This window comes from Aotus nancymaae, unplaced genomic scaffold (assembly GCF_030222135.1).
Source record: "Aotus nancymaae isolate 86718 unplaced genomic scaffold, 86718_ANA_hifiasm-v0.15.2.pri h1tg000019l, whole genome shotgun sequence".
In the NCBI taxonomy this organism is placed as follows: domain Eukaryota; kingdom Metazoa; phylum Chordata; class Mammalia; order Primates; family Aotidae; genus Aotus; species Aotus nancymaae.
In genome coordinates, this window is record NW_026988431.1 from 42950203 (window position 1) to 42966704 (window position 16502).

General features: G+C 41.7%; 1 protein-coding gene across 1 annotated transcript in view; it reads left to right on the forward strand.

Moving 5' to 3' along the window:
* TM4SF4 (transmembrane 4 L six family member 4) overlaps positions 1–16502 on the forward strand; it is a 29588-nt gene that overhangs the window by 2255 nt on the left and 10831 nt on the right. The window contains exon 3 of the mRNA XM_021669550.2: positions 10450–10586. Within this exon, the coding sequence (XP_021525225.1) occupies positions 10450–10586 (137 nt within the window). The remainder of the gene's footprint in view (positions 1–10449; positions 10587–16502) is intronic.

Sequence of the window (16502 nt, forward strand, 5' to 3'; positions counted from 1 at the left end):
AGTACAAGTGCACCACCCTACCCAGCTAATTTTTTGTATTTTTAGTAGAGACAGAGTTTTGGCATGTTTCCTAAACTGGTCTCAAACTCCTGGACTCAAGCAATCCACCTGCCTGAGCCTCCCAAAGTGCTGGGATTACAGATGTGAGCCACCGTGCCCAATCGTCTTTACTATTTTTTTACCGTTCATAATCTCCCTTTCTAAAAAAGAGAGGACAAGTTTTAGGCTCCAGGAATGAATGCAACATTATTTAACTAAAATGCAATAATATTGTGTTTCTATCTGCTAATTATTCTAGTTTTTCATCCATGTAGTAATATAAACGACTAAAATGAGAGTTGATGAAAAATATTAAGAGTTAGATGTATTGATGAGGCAGAAATGCAGCATAGTAAAACTGGAATTATTGGACTGAAGGATGAGGAAGGCCAGTTTCTCCTGTAATCTCCCATGGTTTACTTGTCCACTTAAAAGATTCATGAACTGCAATAATTAACCACATTTACTTTAACTTCTTAAAGGGAAAGTTGCATCTATCTGTTCTGAAACAGGATCCTTTTAACATTTCTTTCTTACTATTATTTGTTCATTTATTTAATCAAAAAATATTGAGCACATGTAAAGGACTGAGGCTGGTGCAATGTGCATACATTACAGATTCCACGTGCGTTCAAAGGTCAGTCAGAGAGAATATAACATCATGAGTCCCAAATAAGTATTGGTATTTGTTATATTAACATTTAAAATCATCATTTACAAAGAGATGTTTTAAAAACCCCACAATTTAATATAATCATAAAATATATGTTTTATATAACAAAGGATGTTTTATGTAATTATAAAGGAAAAGAAGATATTTATAACTTATTTTTCCCTTAAATTATAATCCTATTATACCTTGTGAACTTTTGGGGGATAAAAGTTGGAGATGAGGATTTTTTTTTAAACTAGCAATTAAGAAAATTGGATGAAAAGAAGGAAGAGTCAATTCTTTTAGAAATCTGACATTTCATACCTCGTGCTGAGTTAAAGGCTAAAGACTGGCTAGTATAAAATAACGGGTCTTTTGTTTGCTTGATTTTTGTTTTTAGATTTACATATAACCACAGTGAGAAGTGAAATAGCATTCTAAGTTTTACACAAAACTTGGTTTTTAAAATTAGACATAAATGAAGTCCAAGATGAAGGCAAAAAAAAAAAAAAGTTTTTGTTGATGTTGTTTTGAGACAGAGTTTCACTCTTGTCGCCCAGGCTGAAGTGCAATGGCATGATCTCCACTCACTGCAATCTTTGCCTCCTGGGTTCAAGCAATTCTCCTGTCTCAGCCTCCTGAGTAGCTGGGATAACAGGCATGTGCCACCACACCCGGCTAATTTTGTATTTTTAGTAGAGATGGGGTTTCTCCATGTTGGTCAGACTGGTCTCCAACTCCTGACCTCAGGTGATCCACCCGCCTCAGGCTCCCAAAGTGCTGGGATTACAGGCATGAGCCACCATGCCCAGCTGAAAAAATTGTTTTTATAAGCACGTTTCATTAAAAAAAAGTTTGGGTCAATAGGATCTGAAATATTTGGTCTTCCCAATACAATTTTTGTCAGTGGGGGCTGTCTAAGCCTCATGTGGAAGAGGCCTTTGGCATGAGTTGAGAATAACTTCTCCAAATGACCAGCTGACCATCCAAATGATGAGGCAGTGTCCATCAAAGGACCGCTGTGCCAGACTGTAAACCAAGGCACCTAGCAAGGCTGCCCTGGGCCAAGGCTGACCACATGCTGGAGAGCCAGCAGAAGGATTTCTTGATTTTGACTTTTTTGTTTTTAATCAGCTGCCAATTTTTAAGAATTCAGAGATAGAACATAAAGTATCTAGATATCTGACTTTTTTCCCCCAAGAAATAAAATGTTAATCTGGCAACCTTAGGCCTGCATTTTGGCACAAGCAGCCAGGGTGGGCCCTGTGGAGCTCAGCACTGGGCCTGGCTGAGCTCCACAGGGCCCACCCTGGCTGCTCCAATCAGTTAGGGTCCCTGCCCTGCTCCTAAGGCCACTGAGCGCATGCCCCTGCTTCAGACTCTTGTTTCCTTGATGTTATGTTCTAAGGCTTTGGAACATCAAGCAATAATGATTTCTTTCTTTTCTTTTTTCTTTTTTTTTGAGATGGTTGGGGGTCTCACTATGTTGCCCAGGTTGGTCCCAAACTTCTGGAACTCCTGAACTCAAGCAATCCTCCCCTTTAAACCTCCTGAGTACCTGGGGCTACAGGTGCTCACCACCTCATCTGACTGATCATTTTTCCAAAATGAGGTATTTGCATTTTGTCAGACAAAAAGCAAAAACTACAGCCTAATTTGGAGAGAACGATACTGCTGAAGTGCTGCATTATTTTCCAAAGGCTCATGGCATTCCCCTCCAGGTTCCCGGTGCTTCAGGGACACCGGGCTTCTGGGAGCACTGCACAGGAAGCCCTGCAGCTGGAAAGGAGTGTGAGGCAGACACAGACTGGGCCACCAGCTACTGGCTGAATCCTCTGCCCTCTCTACAGCCTGCTCTCTGTCATTTATTTTCCTGGCTCCTCTCTCTCCTCTTATCTTCATTATATCTTTCTGGAACATTCCCCAGAAGCCAACTGCACCATTCTCTTCTCTTTCCTTGGGTAGCAAAACCAAGAAGTAAGAGATAGGAGAAGCAGGATGTGGTGGCTGCAGAGATAAAGCTAGACAATGAGCTGGAAAGAATCCTGGATCACCCGATTCATGGTTTCTTGGTAAACCTGAGATCCCAGTGGCTTCTTGGCAGCATGGCAGTTGCTGGTCAGCATCTCTGCCCTCTAATCCTTCTAAAAATGGATATCTCGGGGCCTAGTAGGGCAGCAAATTAATTTTGTTAACTTGTTTATGTTAAGTACGTGTTTTATTAAGAGCCTTTTGTAAATCTTGGATTTGACTCAAAGGAGTGTCTTTAATAATGAGACCAAAGGCAGACTGATGAGGATATGTGTTGGGTAGGCAGGCGTTTCACCATCCTTAAAGCATATTAGATAGATCAAGGCCCACCCCACCTACAAGCAGGGCCAGATGATCAACCTCCCTCTTTTGAAGAAAGGTCTTGGTCATAATGCAGTCTGTGTGCTGTGGGATACACTTCTTCCCGTGCCTGGCTCACTAGTGCCCCCTAGAGAGCATTTCTGGGGACTCCCTCTTGCAGAGGTCCTGCAGGCCAAAAGCATCCCTAAATTACCTCCTCATTCCTTGGAATGACAGCCAGTTTGAGGAAGATTTAAGAAAGACAATTCCTTTAGAGAAATAGAATATATTGAAAGAAAAATTAAATTTGTTTTCTTCAGTAAATATTTCCTTTTTGTTTGTTTGTTTTTGAGATGGAGCCTCACACTGTTGCCCAGGCTGGTGTGTAGTGGCACGATCTCGACTCACTGCAACCTCTGCCTCCTGGGTTCAAGCGATTCTCCTGCCTCAGTCTCCCAAGTAACTAGAATTCCAGGCACCCACCACCAAGCCCGCCTAATTTTTTGTATTTTTAGTAGAGACGGAGTTTCACTATTTTGGCCAGGCTGGTCTCGAACTCCTGACCTCATGATCTGCCCACCTCAGCCTCCCAAAGTCCTGGCATTGCAGGCATGAGCCACCGTGCTCAGCATATTCAGTAAATATTTCCTATGCTTCAAAATCTTCTGCTACAAAACGGATCGTGGCAGTTACTACCTCTCATATGGATGTTGTGAGTTCTAGGGGAAGATTTTGCAAGCATTGGTGTAAGGGAAGAGGAAGGAAGTGCCAACTAAGTACCTAGAGTATGGATGACACGTAGATCCTCAATAACCACTTGCTGGATGAATGAAGTAAGTGAACATCTAGAAGGGAAAATGGGCTTTCCATATTTATCAGGCTCAATCCTTAAATGACCTCCGAGTTCGGCACTGAACTCCTCATTTTATAAATGAGGAAACTGGGGCTCCTGCAAGTTAAGTTTCTGACTGCCACTACCCCTACTCCCTTCTCAAGCCTAGCCCAGGCAAAAAATAGAGGATATTAATTTTTAAGTAGGAAAAAAGACTTCAGGTAATCTCTGTTCCTCCTTACTAAGGAGGAATGTCCATGCCCTCGGGAGACACTTTGACCAACATAAGCACCTAAAGGACCCAGCACACACCAGCTGGGATCTGACGGTACCTGTCTGTCTCCAGAGCCCAACAGAAAGGGAGGTTTTCACGCTGACAGCTGGTGAGTTAGAGGACGTATGATTGCAGGCCTTCTTATCTACTCTTTCAAGGGAAACATTTACAGCATATGCTGTACACATTTCTTTAACATGTGAGCAGAATTTGTGCCCTGAGCAGCTATGAGAGAATTAGCCTGTTGACTTTTTTCTCTTCAGGGTTATGCTCTCTGTATTTGTGTAAAGTAAGTGTGTGTGTGAGGATATGATAACAAAACTACTATAATATAATAGTGACATCGATCAAGTGCTTGTTAATGTCATGGGAAATTATCCAAACCTTGGGAACAGGAAGAATAATTCTGAGTGTCCTATCAGTGAGGCATTGGGCATTGCTAGTAGCCTTTCCCACCTGGGGATGATCTGATTTTTGAGAGGTGTGTACCTTTACTGATTAGGCTATCTTACATATTATCTGTAAGGCAGGTACTTATTATTGAGCCTTATTTTACAGAAGAGGAACTGGAATAAAAAAGATTAACTTCCCAAGATCATGAGGGAGGAACCAGAACTCAGATCCAGATCCATCTGCCTCTAATCCATACCTTTGACCACAACACAGTAGTGTCCTTCTTCACTGTTCGCTTAGACTAGGTGGAGCATGCCCATAGCACAAAAACTGCAAAGGAATTCTCAGTCTGCCAACTTCCCTCCTCAGAGGTCCCTGCTCTTCTCAATTACTGTCTCCTTCCAGAGATATCCTAGGACTTTTGCCTATTTACTGTAAATAATACCAATTTTGAAGTGTCTGCTCTCTAATGTACTCAACTTGCTCAACTTGATTTCAAGAACCTTTCTTTTCTTTTTCTTTTTTCCTTTCTTTCTTTTTTTTTTTAGACAGGAGACAGGGTCTGGCTCTGTTGCCCAGGCTGGAGTGCAGTGGTTCAGCCTCAGCTCACTGCAACCTCCGCCTCCTGGGCTCAAGCAATCCTCCCACCTCAGCCTCCTAAGTAGCTCAAACTACAAGCACACACCACCACCCCTCAATAATTTTTGTATTTTTTGTAGAGATGGGATTTCACCATGTTGGCCAGGCTGGCTCAAGTAATCTGCCAGCTTTGGCCTCCCAAAGTGCTGAAATTACAGGCATGAGCCACCAAGCCTGGCCTTTCTTTCTTTTAACATTTTGTGTCATGAAACCCATGATAAATAAGTTATTCTATGCTGGCTTTTAGACTGATCATATCTCTAAGAATTTGAAATAACTTAAAGCTACATGACATAGCATATATCTTGCTTCCTGTGAGTTATCCATAAAATGTGCCGAGACGCCCCCTTCCTTCATATAATCTGTTTTTCTCTGTGACGGCCTAGTCTTTCATGAAGACAACTCAATATGCCACATGTCAACAAATGTTTCCAGACCACTCAGAACCTATTTCTGAAAGGGCAGTAGGTAGCATTAGAAGAAACTGCCGTAAGTGTAAGATTTCACTTGCTCTAATCCTGGAGTTATACTAGCTATACCTAACTGAACAGAAATTTGGTTGGAGCATGGAGTTGGCTAAGAAACAGAAAACCAGTCATATAAGCTCTCAGTAAGAACTGTAGGCCAGGTGTGATGGCTCAGTAATCCCAGTATTCTAATCGCAGTAATTTGGGAGGTCAAGGAAGGAGAATGGCTTGAGACCAGGAGTTCAAGACCAGCCTGGGCAACAGAGTGAGATTTCATCTCTATTGAAAATAAACTGAAGAAAAAAAAAATTGTAGCAGCATTTTCCAAAGTGTTTTCTTACAAGGATTCAAAGAAAAAAAAGTATAGGATTCAATAAGAATGGAAAACTGCAAGTACCATGTATACCCAACTGCATGCAGGTATAAAGCAAATCCGAACATAAAACCATGTCTTACTTTCCCATGAAGAAACTTCAGAAAAGCTACTTAACCAACAATAATGTATAAACTTTCAGTGACATAAACATATTTTAAATCATGTTATATAAAATATGAAATAATTTTAATATATTGATTGTGAACTGACATTTCTCCCATTTATTATTTTTTTGAGACAGAGTCTCATTCTGTCACCTAGGCTGTAGTGCAGTGGTGTGATTTCAGCTCACTGCAACCTCTGCCTCCCATGCTGAAGCAATTCTCCCACCTCAGCTTCCTGAGTAGCTGGGACTACAGGTACAGATTACCTTGCCCCGCAATTTTTGTAGTTTTTGTAGAGATGAAGTTTTGCCATGTTGCCCAGGCTGGGCTTGAACTCCTGGGCACATGTGATCTGCCCACCTCAGCCTCTCACAGTGCTGGGATTACAAGCTTGAGCCACTGCGCCTGGCTCATTTATTTTAAAGTAAATAAATATTCATGTTTCTTTTACCTCAATCTATTTTCTACTGCTAAAGACACGGTTTGAACCATCAAAAGGCTCCCACAGCACATCTTTTTTTCCATTTAAGTTTAAATACAACATTTTTGTGTCTATGCATGATGTTGTCAGGAAATTTCACTTTTAGTCACAAATATCAATTCTCAGAAGACAAAGACAATGCTCAAACATTCCTCCTACAGGTACATATTAACGATCTCCACAATTATAAATATGAAGTGTGCTTATTTTATAATGCCCTCTTTTTTTTTTTTTTTTTTTCTGAGGTGGAGTCTTGCTGTCACCCAGGCTGGAGTGCAGTGGCACAATCTTGGCTCACTGCAACCTCCACCTCCCAGGTTCAAGCGATTCTCCTGCCTCAGCCTCCTGAGTAGCTGAGATTACAGGCACGTGCCACCACTCCTGGCTGATTTTTGTATTTTTTTTTTTTTTTTGAGACGAAGTTTTGCTCTTGTTACCCAGGCTGGAGTGCAATGGCGCGATCTCGGCTCACTGCAACCTCTGCCTCCTGGGTTCAGGCAATTCTCCTCCCTCAGCCTCCTGAGTAGCTGGGATTACAGGCACGCGCCACCATGCCCAGCTAAGTTTTTTTGTATTTTTAGTAGAGACGGGGTTTCACCATGTTGACCAGGATGGTCTCGATCTCTTGACCTCGTGATCCACCCGCCTCGGCCTCCCAAAATGCTGGGATTACAGGCGTGAGCCACCGCGCCCGGCCTGATTTTTGTATTTTTAATAGAGATGGGGTTTCACCATGTTGGTCAAGCTGGTCTTGAACTCCTGACCTCCTGATCTGCCCGCATCAGCCTCTCAAAGTGTTGGGATTACAGGCGTGAGCCGCCATGCCCGGTCTAGAATGCCCTTTAAAAGGCTTGTTAACTATCATATCCAGAACTAGGAACTGTGGGGTCAACCTTTTTATAATAATAAATATGTGTTAAAAAAAATTTTTTAACACAATTCTGTCATTCAACAATGATTGAGTTGTTTCTTCTCCACTGGTTGTTCAAAATAAAGTGTTTGAGGAAATACCTTATTGTCTGATAGATGAAATAAGGATTCAACTCTAAGGTAATTCCCTCATTTCTGAGGAATAATGTGAGAGTGAATGATTTTCCTTATATTCCAGCATACACAGTAGATTTCCTTCTCAGAGGTTTCACACATTCATGTCTCATAAGTACTATACTCTTAGAAGTACAGCAGGAATGAAACTTATTTATGTAATCCAGTAATTCCCAAAATTATGCAACCATATATCCTATGGAAAAAAGATTGCCTGTTCTAACATGAGAAATTGTCCAAAATGTTCACTTATTTCTGACCTAAGTTAAAGTCATGAATGTTCTGGATGCTCAGGGTGGATTTAGATACCCTAAACATAAGCAACAAGGGGAAAAAATCTAAACAATTAGTAATATGAAACCTTAGTCATTGAAAACATGCAATAAGTCATTATCCAGTGCCTTTGATACGCTAAGAAGAAGAAAAACTGTAAAACTATGGTAAGTGTGGAACAATGCCCTATCTTCAACTAATTTATTGTTCGTGACTTCAAGGAACTTGTGCTCTATTTGGAGAAGACAGACACAAAAAGTTATGAATTAGCTAGGCATGGTAGTACATGCCTATAGTCCCGGTTCCTTGGGAGGCTGAGGTGGGAGGATCACTTGAGCCCAGGAAGTCTAGGCTGAAGTGAACCATGATTGCACCACTGTACTCAGCCTGGCTGACAGACCAAGACCCTGTGTAAAAAAAAAAAAAAAAAAAAATGTAAAAAGCTATGCATTAATGTATTAGAGGCATTGTGCTATGATAGAAGTTTGTGCAATCTGGCCGGCTATGGTGCTTCATGCCTATAATCCCAGCACTTTGGGAGGCCGAGGCGGGTAGATCACCTGAGGTCAAGAGTTCAAGACCAGCCTGATCAGCATAGAGAAACCATCTCTACTAAAAATACAAAAAATAGCCGATACAGTAGTGCATGCCTGTAATCCCAGCTACCTGGGAAGCTGAGGCAGGAGACTCACTTGAACCCAGGAGACAGAGGTTGCAGTGAGTCGAGATTATGCCATTGCACTCCAGCCTGGGCAACAAGAGCTAAACTCCGTCTCAAAAAATAATAATAATAATAAAAGATGTTTGTGAAATGAAGAATGGAAAGGTCAGTTCTACAAGGAAAGTCAGACAAAGCACATGATGTTAGAGCTTGGTATCAAAATGTTCCATCAATCAGATGAGTTGGCAAAAGAGTTAAATTTTCTATTAAAAAGAATTATTTTAAAAAGTTGCATCCAAAATACATTGATATATGACATGAAAATGAAAACCAGCTAAAGTAGAACTCCATTATTACATAGATTTCAATCACCCAGGCATGATCAGGCCCTCTTTATTTCAAATCCCACCCTACCCCAAATATGTACTATGATAATATTATTAATAACATGAAAGGGAAAGGGAAAGCAGATGACATTTAACTTAGGTTACCGTGTCTGATTTTTACAACAGACATTTAAGGTGGACTCTATCACGTCCATTTTAAGATGACAAAACTAAGGCTCTGAGGACACATTAATTATGCAAAGTCATTACACACAGAAGACTACCAAAGCTGAGATATAAGCCTGGGTCTGGGTCTGCCGACTTTAAACCCTGTGCTTTGCCATCAAAGTAATAGAGGTGATAGTTTTCAGCCTCTTTTTCCAAAATTTTAAATGTTTTCATGGTACTTTCTAATTACTATTTAGAACGGTTATTGCAAAAGTTCTTAACATTTCTGGGCCTACATTTATTTCATCTGTAAGAAGGAGTTAACCTAGATGGACTCCAGGATTGCTTCTGCCTTTTGCAGTCAATAATTCTATTTTGATTTTATAATTGAAAAAAGAAATATGGTAGTCTAATCTGATTTTCATTAATTAATCTTCATCATATAAAAATATTTAGAAGAAGTCCGGGCGTAGAGGCTCATGCCTGTAATCCCAGTACTTTGGGAGGCTGAAGCAGGTGGATCACTTAAGACCAGGAGTTCGAGACCAGCCTGGCCAAGATGGTGAAACCCCATCTCTACTAAAAATACAAAAATTAACCAGATGTGGTGGCAGGAGCCTGTAATCCCAGCTACTCAGGAGGCTGAGACAGGAGAATCGTTTGAACCTAGGAGGCAGAGGTTGCAGTGAGCTGGGATCGCGCCATTGCACTCTGCACTCCCACTTATGGGACAGAGTGAGACTCCGTCTCGAAAAAGAAAAATATTTAGAAGAATGGAATTTTTTTGATTGCTTAACCTAAAGAAGAGAAAACTCCAAGTGTGGAAGGGATGAGAGATGTCAAGGCAATCTTCAGATAGTTTAAAGACTTCTGCCAAATGGAAGAGAGGTTAGACCTGATCTTTTTGGCCTCGAGGAACGTAATGAGGGCCAATGAGGAGGGGTTTTAAACTTTTACTCTTTCTCATAAGTAGAACCTACCTGTCACATGAGACACCACAGTGACTGGCCTCAGCAGGATAATTTGACCAGAAAACTTTTAAGATTACTGACACTCCAAAGGTTCTTTGATTCTATAATAGATTGGCTTTATCTATCAGCCCTGGGGAGGACAGTGTATCTTTAACAAGATTAGAAGGCCATGGCTCAAAGGTATCGAAACAGAACCAACATCTCAGTCACCAATGAAAAGGTTAAAAAGAAATAGAAGGGAAAAGAAGAAACCAAAATTCATTCTAGAAGACCCCACAGATCTAATCTACTATAAAGACTAGCTCCTACCCCCATAACTTCCTGTAGTCACCACGTACAACAGCACGTGGATTAGGTGTGCTGAGTGTATCCTCTGGACCACCTGGAGAATTTGACTGTCTTTATTCCTCTCTTTCAGATGTTTACCTCCACAATATTTGCTGTGGTTGGATTCTTGGGAGCTGGATACTCGTTTATCATCTCAGCCATTTCAATCAACAAGGGTCCTAAATGCCTCATGGCCAATAGTACATGGGGCTACCCCTTCCACGATGGGTAAGACCACACCCTGCAATGCCCACCTGTCACCACAAGGGGCACAGGCAGATAAATCTCCCAAGGGGAGACTGCACACAATGTCCTATCTTTATCCTTACACAAATCTCAGGCGTGGAGGCGGAGCTGGAGTTGTGCAGTACAACAAAGTTGCATAGAATCTCACCTCTAATTGCTCCTTTCACAGACCCCAGGAGAAATAACTAAAAGGGGATGGATGCCTCCTTTAGCCTGAGGGAAGGAAGAGATTTGTTGTGTCATCACTTGCACTCAAATATTTATTAGCAGCAACACAAGGCAACTAATAATATTAATAAACAGAGTAATAGTTTCCATTACAAATCTTATAAAAGACAACAAGAATAATTACTCACTAACTGGACTCAAGGGCTTTCACTAATACCCCAAATTGTATATAATTAAACAATTGTTTAAGTGCAAATGCACAGAAAATGACATTGAAATCATTGTAGGTTTCTCCTGTTAATGTTAATAGACTCATTAAAATAACATTTCATGGTGCTTTGTATGTTGTAAAGAACCTTATCCCACAAATGTATAATTTAATCTTCATAGGAACCTCAAGAGGTAATTACCCTGTGCCAAGGCGGGCTTAATAAGTTTCACTAGCTTCAGAGTTACATAGTTAGTTGAGGACAGTGGCAAGGCTCAAATCCAGGACTTCTGACTTCAAATCTTAGCCTTTCATAGTAAACATCCTTCTGCGCTGCACTGACCAGGACGGCACCTTTCAGTCCAGTAGCCAGCAGCCATATGCAGCTACTTACACTCAAATTCATTTAAATTAAATTAAATTAAAAATTCAATTCCTGGTGGGGCACAGTGGCTCACACCTGTAATCCCAGCACTTTGGGAGGCCAAAGAGGGGAGATCACCTGAGGTCGGGAGTTCAAGACCAGCCTGATCAACATGGAGAAACCCCGTCTCTACTAAAAATACAAAATTTAGCTGGCATGGTGGTGCATGCCTGTAATCCCAGCTACTTGGGAGGCTGAGGCAGGAGAATCACTTGAACCCGGGAGGTGGAGGTTGCAGTGAGCCGAGGTCAAGCCATTGCACTCCAGCCTGGGCAACAAAGCAAGACTCTGTCTCAAAAAAAAAAAAAAAAAAAAAAAAATTCAATTCCTTAATCACACTTGCCATATTTCAAGTACTCAGTAGTCATATATTGAACAGCACAGGTATAGGACATTTCGGTCCTGGTAAATAGATCTGTTAGGCGAAGCTGTACTAGACTTCTAACTTCCAAGGGGGCTTGGAGCATCTTTTTGTTCACCATCTCAGCCCCTCTGCCTAGCAGTGACTGACACATCCCACAGAGTCAAGAAATATAATTATCGGGTCTTCCTGCACATGAAGGATCGATTCGTGCCTAAAAAATTCCTGTGGAACACCAATATATTAACTCAAAACTGTGTATTTATTTACTGTGAGAACAGGCTTCAGGCTGGGGAGGCAAACGGGCCTAGTTCTCTGTGATACATGGTCCCGGTTTGTTCACAGATGTCCCACATGAAATATCCCCGCCTCGGTCGTAGTTAAAGAATACAAGGTCTCTAACATCCTCATACTTTGTGCAGTAGTTTCCAGATATATTTAGTTTACTATGTGAAAAGCACTCTTGTCATGCAGAGAGGGCTGTTGAGGACACGCTAAGCTGCCATGAGGTCGGCTTGCTTGAGCTCAGATCCCAAAAGGCTGAACCCTGCCCACCCCTCCCCACATGCCCAGCTCACTCTCTCCACCTAGGGGTGTGTATGTGAAGCTACAGATTATGTCTTGCTTCAAGGAGCCCTCTGTTAATTCCAGCAACATCAGTGCCACAGTAAACATATTTTTCTATTTTTTCTGTTATGTGAATAATACTACCCTAGAAAAATTAGAGTCAGTTGGAATAAATGTATATCCAAAACAAAAGAGGGATAAAGGAGACACGACAGATGCCAAATAACACTCCAAAGCCATTCAATGGCCTCACACGTTCTGACTGCAGGACCTAACACCCTCCCCTCGCGCACGCACGCCCTGCTTGTGATGGGATGGGACCAATGCCCAAGGTCAGGAGTGATAGCTGGCCTGTGGGCCACCACACCAAATGCCAAACTGAGGGAAGGACAGGAAACCACTTTTTGAAGTTCCAGGTATTAGTCCTTTTGGGGAAGCAAGTTTTCATTCTCACTGCAGTCATTTATTGTGCATTGCTCTGTAATCGATGCTTTCAAATATGTTATTTTATATACCCCTCACAACAGCAACTAACCAGTATCATGAACAGGTACCAGATTATAAAGATTTAGTAATAGGGCCGGGCGCGGTGGCTCACGCCTGTAATCCCAGCACTTTGGGAGGCCGAGGCGGGTGGATCACGAGGTCAAGAGATCGAGACCATCCTGGTCAATATGGTGAAACCCCGTCTCTACTAAAAATACAAAAAATTAGCTGGGCATGGTGGCGCGTGCCTGTAATCCCAGCTACTCAGGAGGCTGAGGCAGGAGAATTGCCTGAACCCAGGAGGCGGAGGTTGCGGTGAGCCGAGATCGCGCCATTGCACTCCAGCCTGGATAACAAGAGCGAAACTCCGTCTCAAAAAAAAAAAAAAGATTTAGTAATAAAAACAGAATAGGGTAAATCTTGCAGGCAAGTGGAAACATTTCAGAATTCTCTATCTTCTGTTCACCGTACAGCTTTGATAATTACCTGAAGGGAGAATGATTTGAACACCTAGACATCTGCACAGCTGCCTCAAACTATAATGTGATCAAAATTACTGTAAAGGGATGTATTACAAAACCATATATATCACAGTTTCCAGGTGATTTATGGGCTATTTAAGAATGATTTTGACTACTTATGTTTTTTTTTTTCCCTCATGCCCTAACTTTAGAATTTAATCCCATGTAAGATGTAAGATGACTCTTTATGCAAGGTATAAAATATGCCATGATGGCTACAGGAAGGGCATTCAAGGGATAGGTCCAGGTCTCACTGCATCCTCTTTGCCAACTGGCAAATCTTCAGCAGTATTCTGTTGTCTCCTCAAATCCTGTTTCCTCTCTTCTGAGATGAGAACTCACATTCCTTTTTGATGTTATCTACCATTGTCAGCTCCAAACCTTCCCACTGACTGCAGAAGCTCACTGTGAATTTCTTACAGCAACAGTGGAACCTTCTATTGCTTGGTGCTTTCAGTTAACAAAGTGCTGTTACCTATATTGTTTCATTTGATCCTCATAAAAAGTTTATGAGATTATTAACTCCCCTTCAGAGGCAGGACAGCCAAGGCCCAGAGAGGACAAGTGACTTGCCGAGAGGAACAGTTTCTTAAACGCTGAAGCTCAAATCCAAGTTTTCTTACTCCAAGTCACAGTGCTTTTTCTAGAACACAATTTATATTGACTCATACTGTCTGCTTTTTGCCTAGATTCCCTGCTGGCAAAACTCATGGGATTCTGCCTTCTACTCCTTTTACTATATTGTACTATACTGGTATCTGATGGTTAAAAAGGGTCTGTGGACTCTTCTTATCCACATAAGCATATAGTAATTGTTGTTATAGCTGTAAACCTAACACTCATACACAGCTGCTGAGAGAGTGGAAAGGATCAGTCACTTGTATGAGCCAAAACAAGAAAACTGAAGACAGCTGTCATTTCTCCCTTATTACCAAAGGGCAGCAGTGATGGCAACTGCTGCTGCTGCCGCTGCTTGTTCTTCTTCCTCTTCCCTCCCTTCCTTTGCTTCTTTTCCTTGTCTTTTTTCTTTTATCCTCTTCCTCCTTTTCCTTCTTCTTTTTCTTCCCAATGATTAAGTGCTAAGTGCTTTTATATGCATTATCTCACCTCATCTTCCTCATAAATCTTAGAAGAATTTTTATCCCTGAAGTAGAAAATTGAAACTCAAAAAGGTTAATTTTCCCAGGGCAACATGGCTAGTAATCAATAGAATGAGATTTTTTATAATTGGCGGGGAGTGGTGGCTCATGCCTGTAATCTCAGCACTTTGGAATGCTGAGGTGAAGGATTGCTTGAGTCCAGGAGTTTGAAACCAGCTTGGGCAGCATAGGGAGAACTACCCACCCCACTGTCCCTCTACCAAAAAAAAAATATAAATTAGCTGGGTATGGTTGTGCACACCTGTAGTCCCAGATACTCCAGGTATATATATATATATATATATATATATATATATATATATATATACACACACACACACACACACACACACACACTCATTTATATATCTACATATACACATGTGTATGTGTGTATATATAGTCAGTATGTGTGTGTGTGTGTATATATATATATATATATATATAGTCTCTCTCTATATATATATATACAGTCAGTGTCTTATTTTGTGCTGAAGCCTATCTCAAACATGGAACAAAAATATGGAACAAAAATGAATAGACGTGGCTCCTGCCCTAGTCAGCATGTGAGTTAGGGTGAACACATGAAACAGATCCTCATCATGCAGAAAGTGTGAGATAGAGAAGCAGTGCAGGGGAAATGCTTTAAGAAGGTGACATGGGCTGATTTTGGAGGATGAGCAGAAGTTTGCCTTCCAGTGAGAGAGGAGAAGCACATTTCAGGCATGAAAAGGCTAACATGCTCAGCAAACATCAGAGCACTGTGTGGCAGAAGCTTAATGTGAATGAGGAGAGATTTGCAGAAGGGGCCACCACACGATGTGGTGAGACTGAGAGGCAGGCAGATCTTCAAGACATCAGGGCACAGCAGAGGACTTCAAGTAGGGCATAGCATGGCCGCTTTGGACTTTTAGAGGCATGATGGTGCCAGTAATGTGAAAGTGAATAGGAGGACTCAGGAATTCAAGGGAGATCAAAGCTGGCATCATAATCCAGATAAGATGGGGAGCATCATCCAGGCAGCAGAATTGGGGCTCAAAAAAGGCAAAATTTCAGAGAATGTTTGAAATGGAGTCATCAGGTTTAGGTGTGAGGAGAAAAGGCGAAGGTTATCAAGGTGGACTCTGAGATTTCTAACAGTGCACAAAATCCAGGGCTCTGCAGTGCCGTAGCATTTAGCACTGTTTTCCTCAGAAATGTTTGTTGGCGATAATATTAAGGGAGCAAAAATAGTTAACTTGTTCTGTCCTGAGAACCATATTAAAGAAACACCCTAAAAGGAAAAAGAAACCTGGGCATTTTGAAATACACCCTCTTGGCTTCCTTTGAAATAGAACCTCCTCCCATCCAAGGTCTTCCTCCCTGAGACAATTGGCCATCCCTCCCTTGACCCTGAGCTGCTGAAAGAAAAGTAGCCTGCACAGGGTGTGGGGACAGCCATAGGAGGGAAACAGAGAAAGAGCCAGGAGTGGTTAGTCATCAGGGAGGGATGGGACCACACATGGCTCTCCTGGGCCAGGCTGCAACTCTCCACCTCCCTGGGAAAGAGTCAAGGTCAAGGAGAGCACCCTCACATCTGTGGCTCAGACACCGAGACACTGAACTGAACACAGTTAAATATTCTGCCTTGACATTCAGCTAAGACCATCTGCATTTGCACTTCAGAAATTACTTATCAGCAAGGAGCATTATAAGCTGCAAGTGAACTTATTCCCAAGAGCTGAAAGCCACTTTAATAGAATGAGATTGGATTTGCACCACGTAATCTCAGCTCTCATGAAGCAGAAACAGTTCACAAATGTTAGGAGCCAGTTTTGCCCTTGGCTGACTTAGAGTCTAGCCACACCTCTGCTATATACCATTTATCTCTCAGGTTTCATCTGTGAAATGAATGGGAGTAACAGCAACATCCACCTCACAGCTTCAGGTGAGAGTAAAATAACACAAGGTACAAAAAGCACTCAGCACAGTACCACGTACTTGTTCGATTCAGCCTTATTATCCATTTTTATGAATATAAAGTA